We start from the raw sequence: 15,132 nt of genomic DNA, 5'->3' as shown, positions 1-15,132 counted from the left end.
GTGAGTGTGTCTGCAGACACTGGCATGTGTACCTGTGGGTGTGGGCCTTTGGGAAGACCAGTGCCAGACAGTGGAGGAGAGATGGAGTTTTTTTGTCTGTGCTGCTGCTGATTGCTCTTAACAGCCTCCATGGCCTCTGGGGGAGCATCACCAGGAAGGCTGTTGGGTAGCAAAAATCTTTTAATCCTCAGGGTCCCTGAGTAGGGCCTCAGTCAGGACGATGCTCTCTAGTGAAACACAGCAGCAAAACGACCTGGCTTCTGCCTGCAGTGTCAGTAAATCTCAGTGGCTTCTTTGCAGACAGAACTGGGAGACAGTCCCAACACCATGGCTCTGAAGGTCAGCAGCTGGATCATGCTCATCTTTGGGCAACATCTGGAAGGAGCTGCTGACAGCATGTAGGGAATGAACTGTGGGTTAGGGAAGTTGCTTGCCAGCTAAACAGGAGCATCTTTGCACCTCCTGTTTTGGGGCGGATGGAGCAGTGTGTTCTCTGCTCAGGACAGATGGGAAAGAGCATGCAGGAGTAGCATGGGCAGTCCTGATTCCCCAGGAATATCCAAGGCAATGAGTGTGTTTGATGACATGGCCCTCTCTGCCTTGGAGCTCACACTCGCTCTGGCAGCAGCAAGCGATGGATTCGAGTCAGGGATGCATGGAGTTTTTTTGTGCAGATCTCTGTAAGGCATCCAGACAGCTGCTGCCCACTGTGCTCAGTGGAGCATCTGCTTTGGCAGGCAGGAGAGGAGACAGGAGCCTTGGGGATTTCAGACAGTCACTTGCTTAATAACCATAGACAGGGCAGGGGGCTCATTTCTGACTGTGAAGGGATCGTCTTCCTTCTCTTTCTCTGAGAATGTGCTGTGCTTGTCTTGGGGAGAAAGGGAGTTAATTGGGATGCAAACTCCTGAAACAGAGCTCCGTGGGTATGGGCAGTTTCTCAAGAAAGATGAAGGCTGATTTATGCCTGCTGGATTTATGCCTGCCACTCTGAGCTAAACACGTCTGATCTTACAGATACTTTTCTTATCCTGGGGTGGCCTTGCTGGCCTCCAGAAGAAACCCCTGCCTGCTCTGACCTTACATTTGTGACATGCATCTTCCTTTTCAGCATCTACATTTGTCTAGCAACAAAAAATGCATTCATGTTTAGAGCCACAGAACAAACGGGCTGAAGCTGAAGGGAGGGGAGTTAGATTTGGCTGCTGTAGCAAAACAAAACTGTTCCTTATTGACGCAGGAGTCTCATAATGCAGATGTTTGGGGGATGACTTTTATGCTATGAAGTGCTGTACAAACTGAAATTCTGCGTTTCAAAGATGCCCAGGTTGGTTCAGATTTTGGTGGTATTACTTGGGTGTGCCAGGGAGGAGGATTTGGTTTGCTGCGCTTTTGTTTCTCTTCTCTAGTATTTCTCATTTAGCTTGTGGCTGACTGCTGCTAGTACCCCTATCTTCCTGAATCCCGTCTGAAATGAATCTCTGGGTCCCAACCTAATCCCAGCCTGATTCCTAACACTCATAACCTCAACTGAAAGATGCCAGCTGTAAAAATGTCTCAGGATAGAAAGGAGTGGAAAGAATGGACATGCAAATTGTCGCTAGGAAATGTGGATTCACTGGGCTGGGCTGGGATGCTGGAGAAGTGCACTTATTAGATGGGATTTTTCTTTGCTGTGGCAGGCCACCTGTTCTTAGAGGGTCTCTGCCACTTGACCCAGTCTCTGGCTGGACACCTATAATGGGGCCAGCTCTCTGCCTTTCAGAGTTCTTAGTTGCTTTGGATGTAACATGAAGTATTTTGGATCTTTTCCTAGATTACAGCTTTCCTGCTGTGTCTCAGAAGACATTGCTGAAACGGAATGGGACACAGGTGGACAACTGGGAAACAGCCACTGTCCAGCCACCAGCAGAATTTGTTGAGCCTGACCTGCACACGCCTTTCTCCACACTAGAGGAAGAGGAGGGGCTGCTCCCTATAGACCACTCAAGAGGAGGAGTGGAGAGCCTCCAGACCTCCGGGCCAGAAGTTATGTCTTCTGAACCAGTGGACCAAGAGGACTCCTTCTCCCTTCTGTTTTCCACAGCTTCCGCCAGGCCAGGTATTGTGACTGAGGCAGCCATAGGAGGGCAAGAAGAGGACTCTGTTTCTCCAGGCGTAGACCTTGGGAGCAGCATGGGACCAGGTCTTCTACCTGTGTCCTCTATTTTTTCTACTACTGTTGGTGCAAGACCTCCCAGTCTTTCAGAAGAACTTACTGAGGTGACAACTGGGGACACTTGGGCTGTTGGGGGAGCAGATTCAGAGCTTACTGTGAGTACCACAGGAGCAGAGCTTGCAGAGACCACAGTGGAGGCTGGTGTGGAAGAACATTCGGCCAGAGAGGAGCTCTCAGAGCCCACGGTGGGGTGGGAGATGCTGAAGCCCACGATGTTGACTGAGATGGAGCAGACAGTAGAAATGCCTGTGGGGACACCCTCTCCTGCAAGCAGCTCCCCAGACACCCAGACTCGTTCTGGGAGTGAGCAGCATCCCACTTCTGTGTCTCCGTGGGACAGAGCTGATGAGCCTGTGCTGGATCCCATTTGGAATGACACTGAGTCAGCCACTGAGACTGTGGCAGCAGAGAGGAGCTTGTCACCGCAGGCTGGGGATGCCCGCGTGGCCGTGCTGCCAACAGAGCTGCCCTGGGACTCGGCGCAGGTAGCACTGGGAGCAGGGAATGGGTGGGAGGTTGCAGTGGAGATACTTGGGTCCTTCCCTCTTGTGGGGGTGTTTAACCCCATCCTTAAGTCTGACTGGTGGAAGGAGTTTTGTCCGTTCACCCAGCCAGGTGAGTGAACTTTCAGGGAGGGTTTTTCGCAGCACTTCTTAAGGGTATCCGTCATCCTTGGTGAAAACCCTGACCCCTCACATCTTCCCAGCTACACAAAATCCTGCTTCCAATAAACAGAAGCAGAACACCTTCCCTCCGGAGCATGCACAGCAGAGAAAGCTCCTTGTTTCCTCAGCCTGCATTATTGGAAGTGTCAGGACAAAAATGGCCCCAAGGATTTCTGGAAAGGGAGTGAGAAGAAAGTGCTATTTTTGCTGTTGCTGCCTGCAGGGACCAGATGCAGAGCAGGTGGAGCAGAGTACAGTGACCTGTGAGGATGTTGTTCTTGGAGAGCCTGTGGGAGAGGAGGGGTGTGGTGAACTGTAGTTCCTGAATCCAGCAAACTGGCAGCTGGTTAAAAGAAGATATGTAGCAGGAGTCGACTGGTGAGAAAGTACCAAGCAAAGCTTTTAATTTTGCTTTCTGCCCTTTGGTACTCAGGAGCCTGAACAAGTGACTTAGCCCCTCTGTGCATCCTGTCCTGGCTGCAAAGTGCTACCTTGTCTCACCAGTCTGTTTAAAGTCCACAGAGGCTCCTGGTTAGGTTTTGTGTTAAGTGCTGATAAGGCTGCAGGCTAGAGAGCTTTCCACTGAGAACCTGAGTCCTCCTAGACAGAGGCGGAAAGTAAGCTGGTCCGTGGCAAGGTGGTGTAGTGACTTTGTTCCAGTCACATCCTTTGAGAAGTGCTTCTCAAGGGGGTATGGCACCTTGCTTACCCTTGTGTACCCTGTGCTTTTAGTAGCATTCACTAGCTGAACTCAGCTGTCTTTGTCTTGTTTCTCCAGGTGATCTGCAAAGACTGGAGCAACCTTGCGGGAAAAAATTACATCATCCTGAATATGTCGGATAACATTGACTGTGTAAGTCAGTCCAAAGAGATTTGATGGCACAGGGGGAATGGTGCTTAGAGAAGAAGAGGCAGGCCTAGCTCTTGATGTCTGCTTTCACTACAAAACATTTTAAAAGCACTAAATCTCAAGTTCCCTGTAGAATCTGTGAAGAGAAGGAGAGGAGGACAGAAATATTTCTGTTCCCCAAAGAGTGGGCGGAGAGAGATGATTTTGCTCTAAGTCTAGCACATGTCTGTACCATATTGGATTTTTTACTAACTTCTGGCTTGTGGTCTGTGCCAGTCTGTACCTGGATTGTCATGAGACATGAGAGCTTTTAACATTGCACCTCTTACTGGTAGGAAATGTGGCAGGATTGAAGTGCAATTCTCCTTTCTTCGCTTCGTTTTCCTTCCAGCATATAGTAATGATCCTCTGATGGCTCAGAGGAATAGGGACTCCCATTTACAGTGTGCATGGTTAAGTACCAAACAGCTATCACTAAATCTTCCTTAAGGGCCTCCTCTCCCCACCCTCTTATCTTATGTGTTATCTGGGTCTGTTAACCAGCCATGCTCTGCTAATCTAATGCAGAGGTCCATCCATCCTCATAAAGCTGCAGTTAATTCATGAGCCCACAGTCCCTTGTGGATCCCTGGTAAAAGAGCTTGTTCACTTCTGCTTGGCCTTTTATCAGGCACTTAAAAACCAGTTGTGCAAGGCCTGGGGTCAAGGTGTCTTTCATATTCTAAGAAATTATTATGAGCCTGACAGCCTGAGACCAAAATGTTTAATGGAGGAACTGTGTTCTGGCCTTCTGTGTCTGCACTCTTGCTTTCTGAGGCTCCTGCTCTGGGCAGAGCCACCTGGTCTTGTTCCTGCACTGACCTATTGCTGCTACTGGTGAGTTGTTGGTTGGTTGGGTTTTATTTTTTTTTTAAGGTGAACTTTTCTGGAACATGGAAAATGGGGAAGTGTCTGTACACAGTAAAGCATGTTGAATGCTCTAAGAGTAGATGAAAAGTCACTCTTTTTCCTCCTGATTTAGACAAGCCATTTGGAAGGGTTTTAAGTATCTCTGCTACAGTTAACAACTGCAATGCAGAAAATCAGTCCTTGAAAACCACAGTCCTGCTGCCCTGTTTCCTCCATGTCCTAGTCCCCATCACTCTTTCTCCCATCTCTGTGGACTTTAAATGCTAGGTAATTTTGTAATACATAGTAACTTCCTTCCTGTGTTCATTTGCATTTGTGTTGTTTAAACCACTGTAAGGGTGAGAACTGAAAAGCAGATGTGCAGATCTCTCTTGATCAAATTATGTCTTTGCTGTTAAATCCTCAGTTCTGCCTTGCTGAAGGAAGACGGTGCCCTGGGATAGGCAGGGCTGAACTGTTTTTCTACTTGATTTCATGTTTCAAAACATATTTCCCAGTGAATGATTTGTGCTGTACTACCCCTTATTCAAAGGGACATTTGTCGACATACATATTTAACATGAGCATCACTTCGTTCCCTGCCTTCCATTACCACTTTGTGTGAGCGAAGCTGGAATCAAGCTCTTCTCCTTTCCACTGATGTTGATGCAGTTTGTTACCTACCCGTGGTAATTTACTCAGTTTGGGCACCTCACCTAGTCTGCCTGTCCCTTTTGTTTTCTGCTTTCTGTATCTGAGCCCTGTTGTGTTTGTGAGGAAGAACGTGTGTGTTGCAAGCACTGTAATTTAAATTAGTGCGAATGGGGATTCCCCACATATTTCCTATGTTTTGGTGCCATGATCTGGTGTGGTACTGAGTCCCACTGAAAAGCCAAGAGACAAGTAGGGTGCTTAACCCCTTCCAGAGGGTTGGACCTTGAGCTTTAATATACTTCATAGCACCAGGCTTTTTACCTGCTGTAGGGATGATGTCTGTATTGTTGGGTTAAGCTGGAAGGCCATTTGTCTTCCCAATGGGCTCTGGGCAAGGGACTCACTTCCGTCTCCTTCTGGGCACATCTCTCGCTCAGCATACCTGGGAATTTTGCCCAAGTGAGGTCTGCAGGATCTGACCCAACGGTGGTACCTGGCCGTGTATAGGGAGGTGATCTCTACCTAGGTGCGTGTGCATTCAGACTCCTTCACTGTTCCCTTCTCTCCACCGTGGAGAATTTGTCAGTACTCTACAGCCTCTGCTTTCTTCATCACCAGAAACATCTTGCTTCTGTCCTGCTCCTGCTCCTGGCCTCAGCTGCTCCTCCTTCCTCTGCATCCTCCAAAAGAGAGCCTCAGGCTGGCAGTGGGGCCGTGAGTGGGAGCCGCAGTTCATGGTGCTGCATCGCAGTGCTGCTTCCTCCTGCCTCCCCATGCCAAAATCCATACCTTGATGAGAGTAGGCACTGGCAGGCCCTTGTGATTCAGGCCCCAGTCATCGATGTCTTTTCCAATTAGGCCATTTTTGGCACAGGCCTGTGCCTGCCCTGAGCGCTTCAAATTGCCATGGCAACAAGAGCTCTCCATTTTATTAATCATCTGTGTGGCCTTCAGGTTGGCATGGCAACTGGAGATAAGAATAGAAACACAGGAGTGAGAAAGCAGCAAAGGAGCCTGCTGAGGGATGGCTGGAGCATGTCAGGCCGAGCGGCACCCGCTGACCCAGCACTGGCTGTGGGGAAGAGCCTGATTCCTTCTTACCTTACACGATAACATTGCTTCAGAATCCCTGTGTGCCAGAGGAGCTGGGCTTGGTGTGGCACATATGGCAGCCACGGGAACCAAGGAGGAGGGTTGGTGCATCAGGAGATGTGTGTAGATCCAGCCTGGGGCACTGGGGATGTGCAGGGGACTGTTGCACCAGGTTTAACACTGCTGGCTTTTGGGCACACCTGGTGTGGGATCTCAGCCATACCAGCCCTGCAGTGCTACATCTGCCCTGTTCCCACCATGTGCTCACCAAGGTTCCTTTCCCATGGCAGGAGGAGTTTCGGTTGGAGAGAGGTCCCCAGCTGTTGGCACTGGTGGAGGATGCCTTCTCCAGACAGGCGGATGGACTGCAGGACCGCTGGCTGATCTCTCTGAGCAAACCCAACGAGAACGACAAGCACTTGCTAATGACACTGGCAGGGGAACAGGGTAAGTGCTGGGAGAAGGAGCCTTCCTGTGATGTGGGGGTGCATTTAAGGGTCTCCCAAATGGATGTGCTCAGCCATGTTGGAATGAGCTTTTGCTTTCACTTTCAATCCCACCGGTTACCAGTGTTCACTAGACTTGAAGAATGGAGGGGGACTGAGGACATAACTCTTTCTTCACATCTGCCTTCTGGCTTGCCCCTCACTGCTTGTACAAAGCTCTGTATCTGCAATTTGCTCTCTCCCTGGATTGCCTTCACCTTAGCATCTGTCAGCTTTCTCCTGATTCTTATGTACTCCATGGGCAGGATGCAATGGCAGGGTATGACATCCTGCTCTTGGTTCACTTCCTAACCTATCAGTTCTTAAGTCTTGTCTGAATTAGGATAGTCCTGATGGTGCATCCCCTGCATCCCCAAAGAAACAAAAGCTGACAGTGAACGTGGGACATTTTACCATCTCTTTATTCCCATTTTGGTATGGAGGTCCTTCTCCTGTACTACTTATGTTGCCTGCTTAGTGACAGAGGCTTTCAATGTTGACATTATGGCCTATATGACCTATATGAACCTGCATCCATGACTTTTTGAGTGTTGCTGCTTGCTCCCAGAGCAGACACAGATGTTGAGAGCTGCTGTGGCAATGGGAAGGGTATCTAGATGGCTTTGATATCAGTTTTCCCTGGATTTTTTTACTTATTTAGAGAATATTTGGAGGTACCCCTGTCTATGGTCCTTGAGTTCTTTCAGCCTCCTGACATAAAGCACCAATGAACAAAAATGTGTGTTCCCTTGCCTCCATCCTGTTAGGGATTTCAGACTGATGAATACATCTGACTGAGTAACTTGAGCTGAGAGCAGCACTGATCTCTTCCTCTGCTTTACAGGCGTTATCCCTACAAAAGATGTTCTCATGGCACTGGGGGATGTTAAGAGGAGCTTAGCTGAGGTAAGAACCTGTCTGCCTGCATCCATTTGTTAAGACTGGCTATACAATTAAAATAAGCAACTTGAAAACTGGGAGCATATCTCAGTCTAACCAAGTGCTGAACCCACAGCAGGCGAACAGATGAGTCAGACGCTTGGCAAACTCCCTTCTCCCCTCACTGGTAGTTGCCAGGCCATCAAATATCTGCTCTCTTTAAGAAAGTAACTATGAGTTATTTCCTCCTGGCTTTTCTGTCTTTGTTGTGAAACTGCTTTTCACACGTTCATTTTGTTGGGATTCTTGGTGTCCTCCCTTCTATGCTATTGTCAGTGGCAATGTGGGTGCTGCAGAGTCCCTGATTTGGCCCTACTCACCCTACAGCTGTTTTTTATATACATTGGCTTCTCTTGACATGTTCAAATGCCTTCTGCAATCCCAGGGTCTGCGTTTTACTCCTTTAGACAACTGCCTACACAAGGGCAGGCAGAGGACCAGAGATGATGGATGCCAGATTCCTCTGCCAGCTGCCTCTAGCTCTCACATATTCCTTTCTAACCCTGGGCAGCTTGGAAGAGGATAGAAAAGAGGACAAATTAGTCCCATGATCTCTGGGTTTTCCCCGTTAGCCTTACAGGATATGTAGGCCTGATTCTTCTAGGGTTTTTTACACTACTGGGAGTAATTTTGCTGATTTTAGCAGCAGGGTTGGGCCATTGCCTTGTTGGCTGTCTGCTCTCAGTTTTTTCCCTGACCTAAGAAACTGGTGCAATCAGACAAAGCAAATTAAGTGCTCAGTGCTGTATTGATTGGCTTACACCAGAGAAAGTGCAAAAAGCCAACCCTGTAGAAATTGTGTGACTAAAGTATCAGCACCTAGAACTGTCCAGAAAGATGGATTTGTCTTGGTGCAAGGTCTGACTTTGCAATTGTGGCCCGATGTTAACCTGGGTCCTACCAGAGCAGCCTCACCATGTGCCTCCAACTCTCCAGCTCTGTCAATAATGAAACACTGCTCACTGCACTGACCTTGTGCTGGCATGAGGTTGGAAGGAGGAGGGAGGATATTCTCTTACACCCATCATAGTATTGATACGTAACCTGTTTGAAATCTGCTAAGTCACTGGGACCGATGTGGGGCTGTTTGCTGACAGCCACAGGGGGCCCATTTCTAGGGCAGCTATTCTTAAGCTTTTAGGATCAGTGGGCAGCTGTCCACTTTCAAGACCTCAGAAAGACTGCTATGCCCTCTTAGGACCTGAGCTTTAATGGAAACCTATTTATTATGGTTACATTCTCTGCCAAGTAGTCACCAAAGCCTCAGTACCCATCAGTGGTCCGTGATTCTATGATCATAGTTTGTCTTGGGTGGTTTCTCCCATGAAAGCCTCCTGGTCATGCACATAGGATTTGATCTTTGTGCAGGTGATCAAGATAAGATTGTGCCTACTGTCATTTGCTGAAGTGTCAGCTTTCATGAAAAATGGTGTTATATTTAGTTATGTGCCTTCTAGTCACATAAGACTAGACTTTCTGGCTTTTAGTTCGTCTGCCCACAGTGGTGGTCCTGTACTTGGACCCTGGAAGGTCTGAACAGGATCCCACCTGACTGCAGGACAGGATATTTAGTATACTGTTTTCTTCCTTCCAGATTGGTATCCAAAACTACTCAACCACCACAAGCTGCCAGTCGCACCCCAACCAGACACGCAGTGATTATGGGAAGCTCTTTGTGGTGCTGGTGATCATTGGTTCCATCTGTGCCATCATCATTGTGCTGGGGCTCATATACAACTGCTGGCAGAGACGCCTGCCCAAGATGAAGAACATGGTGAGCACTGGATGGGTGGAGAAGGTGGCTAGACTCTTAGCCATTGGGAAGGAGGGGATTGGAAAGTTAAGAGGGAGATTGTTCTCCCCTGTCCACTTATTGGACATAGCTGGATACACTGCTGGAGCAGCGAGGGCGTCCATCCAGGCAAGAATGCAAACCTGTCTCTTGCTGTGCTTAGGACAGCTCATTTCCACTGCGAGGGCTGGGCTAGGAGCAATTTTACCTTTTCCCACTGACCCTGCAAAGTTCTCAGTGACCCTTGTAGCCTGATCTGATTGTGCTTCTCAGCAGCTTCAAGACCTGTCCTCCTTTGTCTCCATTTGTGTTCCTCTCGTCCTTTCCAGTCGCACGGGGAGGAGCTGCGCTTTGTTGAGAACGGCTGCCATGACAACCCCACCTTGGATGTGGCCAGTGACAGCCAGTCGGAAATGCAGGAGAAGAAGCCAAGCGTGAATGGTGGGAACACCATCAATGGCCCCGACAGCTGGGATGTCCTGATCAATAAGCAGGCGAGCGAGGATGTTGATGTGTTTGAGGAAGACACACATCTTTAGAAAAAGAACAGGGGGAACCACCCTCTTAAATACACTTGTTTCTCTCCTATCTTGACTGATGGACCATGGGATCAGGTGGCTTCTCAGGAACTTCTTAAAACCTTGGAACAGGTCTTTGGGCAAATCTTCCCAGTAGAAGTCCTGAGCCTGCATCTGAGGCTTGGAGCCAGGAGGATCACTGAACAGAGGGAAGCGGGAGGGGTGGGTTTGTAGGTCTCTGTGTGTGTGTTCCTATCAGTAGCACCAATGCTTTTATCACCTTTAAATGCACTTAAATGTAGCTCTCTTATAGTGGCTGAGAGTGGCTGGGCTTAAGAAGCAAGATGGTGAGGCTGTCGGCTACCAAAAGTCCAGATTTGGGGAGTAAATTCACTTTCCAGATCCTGACCTTGAGATCATGTTCAGTCTGTGCAGGTGCAGTAACACCTGTGCATTCTGAATGGAGAGGAGCCAGGATTCAGTGATGTCCTGGGCAGAGTTTGCATTCCACATGTGAAAACAGGTTTTGTAGTGCTCTAGCATTCAGCTGCTAATTAGATGAGAGCTGATGTTTACATTCAGGGAAAACATCCCCCCTGCTGTCATCTTATTTCACTCCTGGTACCACAAACAGCCCCACTCTCTTTTTCAGCTCCACAGCTCCAAGCTGAGTTTGCAGTTTGAGCACTTTACCCTTGCTTCACTGGTTACAGAGAATTCGGTGCCATGGTGCAGCATCTTAGCTGGAAATTTGCTTTAGGTTGGAGAGTTGCTCAGAAATGACATTTACATGCCTCTTTAACGAAACAGCCTGGGAAATCATCAGCAAAGTATCCCATGTCTAAATCTCAGTTTTAGACTGGCAGGCCTGTTCCACTCCAGTTCTATTTTTCAGGATAGTTTGGTTTCAGTTGGTCATTTTGAGGTAAAAATAAAGACTGTGTGAGACTTTATAAACAGTTGGAAAAGTTAAAACTCAGAAACAGATAGTTTTCTGGTCCTTTTGTTTCCATTTCAGCATCCTGCCCTGAGGGGAGGGTGGAAGTGTTTAATGTCCCACAGGTGTAAATCAGGGTAACATCTTTAAAATTATTTTATTTAAGCAAGTGTAAGCCAGATGAGATGAGAGTCGATCTAAGGGCTCCCCAATGAACGTTTCTCAGGCATGCCTCAGGCAACTTTGAGTCTCCAGCTCCCTGAAGACTCGTGATAAAAGGCATGTGAATATGCATAATTGTTCTCTGAGCCCTGCCTAAACCGAGACTGGAAAACATTTGTTTCTTCTGTCATTGAGGGACTGAGGGACTTGCTTTGGTCAGAGGCAGCAGTACTTCTCTCTGTTATGGTGATCTGCTTGCTTGCTCACTGTGAGATGCAGTTTCACACTCGGTCTTTAAGGGAACCTTTGTACAGAAAGGCTCCAGATGTGCAGCCTGATGCCAAGCCTGTAAATCTATCACTGTATGTATAGGTATTTTTAGCATGTTCATCCCTGGTGTGTGTGCCTAAAGTCAAGGTGCAAGAGTCTGTTGTTTCAGTTTGCGTAGCGCTTTGCATACAAACTGAATCACAGGTCACCTTGATGTAGGACCACATTGATACCAGTCTATCAAACCATTGGTTTCCTATCCAGATTCCAGTTTTCAGTGGTTTTAGCCTGCCTCCATATCTTTCCCTGTTGTGTAGAAGACAGTGGATCATCAGCTTCTTTTGTATCTTGGTAGGGTTGCAGAGAAGCTCAGAGGAGTTCCTTCTGCCCCAGCAGTTGGTAGTGGGGGACAGTCCACGTACATGAACAGCCACATGTGACCCTTCTTTGGCCACCCCTCACTTATGGCTCCTGCTGAGTTTGATGGGTCTGTGCAGTGTAACTGCACAGCTCCAGTGGCTGTGGTGTTGGCACTTTGGGGCTCACAGGATGAAATGCAAGTTGTTGTTATGGTGAGTAAATTAAAGCATGGAGTTAAAATTTGAGTTTGTATAGCACTTAGCATAATGGGGGCTGGCATGCCCGTGGCCTTTAGGCAGCTTCACCGTGTAAATGTTTCTAAGTCCAATAATCCTCATTAAATATATTTTTAATGCCCAGTGGCTATTAAAAACATAAAGCCACCCATTAGATGTGAATCAGTTCACCCACAAACCCCTTCCTTGGTGCATGTCACCTCTAGGAGCTGCTTTGCTGCCCTGTTTCCTCTCCACTATTCTAATTCAGAGAAGCAACAAGGTGGTGGTAAAGCAATGCTGCTGGCTGGGCTCAGCACTTCCTGATCTTGTGTAGAGTCTTCAAACTTTGAAGAAACCAAGGGGATATGTGGGCCTCATGATGAGTTAACAAGTTCTCCTGATTTGCTCTTCTGGCTTCTTGTGGCCTGAAGGTTTTCCAGAGACACTCTTCTCCGTCTGGAGCATCCAGGTGATCTTGAGTGTCTAAGGGTGGCTGTCATGAGGCTAAGGACAATTTTCTGCTGTCTCTGACAGGGTGCACCTGGCTGTGTGATCCCAGTTTAGCTCCTGAAATCTACTGGTTGATAGCATTTCACTTTAGTCTGGTGATACTTTTTATCCCTTTACTGTTTGTTTTTTCTCTGTATCATTTTTTTGCACTAGGCTGATCTTTTCAAGTCGATTGCACTGTTGTCCCTCTCCTGCCAGCCTTGCAGAGACCGGTCATCTCCGGGGACCTGTGGGCTGGGGAGCGCTGTAAAGAGCTGGATAGCCCAATTAACTCTGTTCAGTGCTTGCATTTTCAGCTCTGCACAGGGAGGAAGAAAAACTTTGTCTTAGCATTTATAACAGGAAGCTTTTCTATCACCTTAATGTAGTTAAACTTCTTTTTAACAAAAACTGTCAAAGCTGGACTTCTCAGAGTGGTGTGCCAGGCGATAGAGCAGATGCAGGAGACAAAGCAATTCCTGGAAAACTGTTTGCCATTGACTCGGACATCGCCATAGTTCCATCTGCCAAACGTTTGATCGCAGTGACACCTGGTGGCTGTTGGGAGTTGGAGACGAAAAATAATAACCCCCCAACAATTTCCGTCTTTTAGCTCTGGATATTTGTTTTCTGTGACTTGCCCAGGACAGTCACCTGCTTTATTCATGAGGGGCTATGGGACTTGCCTATGAGCAGAGGGGCTCACACCAGGCGTGTCAGGGATGGTTTGTGTGAGGACATCCCTGTCTGCAAAACAGTGAAATGGCACATTCTCTGAGTCACCAGTGTGGAGGACCTTGGTAGCAATACAGAGTCTCAACTCCGTTTTCCTGCTTTGTCCTCCACTTGCCTTCTCTGTTTCTTGGGACCACAGCTAGAAAGCAGGAACTCTGGCTTGATGTGAAGGTGGTTCTTCAGAAAGAGCATTGGGTACTGGTATGAGGAATGCAGCACCTTGGGGAAGGTCAGTGATGGCAGCGTCTGGAGGTACAGCCAAGATCAGAGTGGATCTCTGTCTGTGGAATGGTGGCCAGATGTGGTCTGGGATGGCCAAGCTACAGATTACTCCAAGATGTTGCCCAGATGTCTGGAACAGCATCTGTAATGTGGAGTCTAACATGTTCCAGGACCCTGCATCCTGCTCGCTGCCTCGTGGTGGGTAGAGTGGAAAGAAACAACGAGAAGTGACCCAGTAACTGTGCTGTGGAGTATGTAATGCAGGTTCAGAATACAGTTCAAGATACCACTTTAAGGATCCCTCTGGCACAGAATACAGTCTGAAATGAAGGTACATTATCCTATGGATTATTGCAGCATGACCGCAGAGCACTGCAGCAGGGTCCCACTGCAGCCACTGCTGTCAGCAACTTGTCTGTTCCCATCTGCCTTTGCAGCCATGCAGGAGCACATATCTCCTTCACAGAGAGTTTGGGGCAGCTGGAACAGAGACAACAAGCTCCTTTGTCTATGCTGGCTCATGAGAGTCTTGTGGGCTCATCTCAGCTGACAGCCAGGCTCCCAGCCATTCTTCTCAACACCTTCATTCCTGTTGGACCTAAACTGTCTGCAAGCCCTGACCACTGCTTGGGATTGCTTAGAAACGGTCGTGTCTGGCCCTGGAAGTAACAGGGTTGTGGTTTTGTTTTCTTTGCAATAAAATGCACCTACTGGGTGTCTGAACACTGACCTGAGTGCAGTGCTTTGCTTGATTAGATCTGCTTGAATTCGTGTGTGTTGCGTCTGGTAACTCACTGTCAGCCAAGGTCCCTCTGCTGGGATGGGGCTGATCAGCCTGGCCCCTCTTTCCCCACAGTGCACTAACTTAATTCTCCCATCCTAGGTTTCTGTGGAAGCCCTGAGCTGTGCCAGGTGCCCAGGCTGTGGGAAAGTGGCTTCCCCCCTGGGGTGTCCTACCCAATACTCACAGGACCAGCCCAGGACCCGTCTTTCCTGCTTGAATGGCTTAGCACAAGCCTCTTTCTAGAGCAGAGCCCCTGCACGTGTGCCCAGCCCTGTGCCATGTGTGTCCCACCCAGCTCCCCACCATCCCACACCTGCTCCAGAGCTGGACCCCACAGAGAATCACAAAATTGTTAGGGGTGGAAGGGACCTCTCGAGGTCACCTAGTCCAACCCCCCTGGTGAGGCAGGGTCGCGTAGAGCAGGGGACACAGGAACACATCCAGGTGGGTTTGGAACATCTTTGGAGAGGGAGATTTCATGGTGTCCCTGGGCAGCTGTTCCAGTGCCACCCTCAGTGTAAAGTTCTTCCTCCTGATGAGGTAAAACTTCTTGTTTTTTAGTTTATGGCCATTGTTCCTCGTCATGTCGCTGGGCACCACCGAAAAGAATCTGGCACCATCCTTTTGGCACCCACTTTTGGGATATTTGTATGGATTAATGAGATCCTCTCTCATCACAACTGCACGTGGTCCAGAGAGAGCCCTGCCGTGTGGTCCCAGACCACCTCGCATCCACATTCTGGACCAGGTCCCCTCCTCGGCTGTGTCCCGGGTCAGCCCCCCTTCCCCAGAGCCCCGTTCCGCGTGTCCGAGGGCGGCCCGGGCTGCAGTTGTTCCTCCGTGCCGCGGGGGGC

The 15,132-nt window shown here is 48.7% G+C and overlaps 1 protein-coding gene across 3 annotated transcripts in view; it reads left to right on the top strand.

Moving 5' to 3' along the window:
- The window catches only part of PODXL2 (podocalyxin like 2), a 44,962-nt gene extending 30,739 nt beyond the window's left edge, over positions 1-14,223 (top strand). For all 3 annotated transcript variants that reach the window (XM_027640332.1, XM_027640330.1, XM_027640331.1), the window contains 6 exons: positions 1,817-2,703; positions 3,662-3,736; positions 6,658-6,814; positions 7,697-7,758; positions 9,386-9,565; positions 9,913-14,223. In XM_027640332.1, coding sequence (XP_027496133.1) covers positions 1,817-2,703; positions 3,662-3,736; positions 6,658-6,814; positions 7,697-7,758; positions 9,386-9,565; positions 9,913-10,122 — 1,571 coding nt within the window. In that variant the 3' untranslated portion in view covers positions 10,123-14,223. The remainder of the gene's footprint in view (positions 1-1,816; positions 2,704-3,661; positions 3,737-6,657; positions 6,815-7,696; positions 7,759-9,385; positions 9,566-9,912) is intronic.
- Positions 14,224-15,132: the final 909 nt, after the last annotated feature.

The sequence above is a fragment of the Corapipo altera genome, unplaced genomic scaffold (assembly GCF_003945725.1).
Source record: "Corapipo altera isolate COAL_440 unplaced genomic scaffold, ASM394572v1 55, whole genome shotgun sequence".
In the NCBI taxonomy this organism is placed as follows: domain Eukaryota; kingdom Metazoa; phylum Chordata; class Aves; order Passeriformes; family Pipridae; genus Corapipo; species Corapipo altera.
Note: the sequence above shows the minus strand (reverse complement) of the source record. Positions and strands in the feature narration are given on the sequence as shown.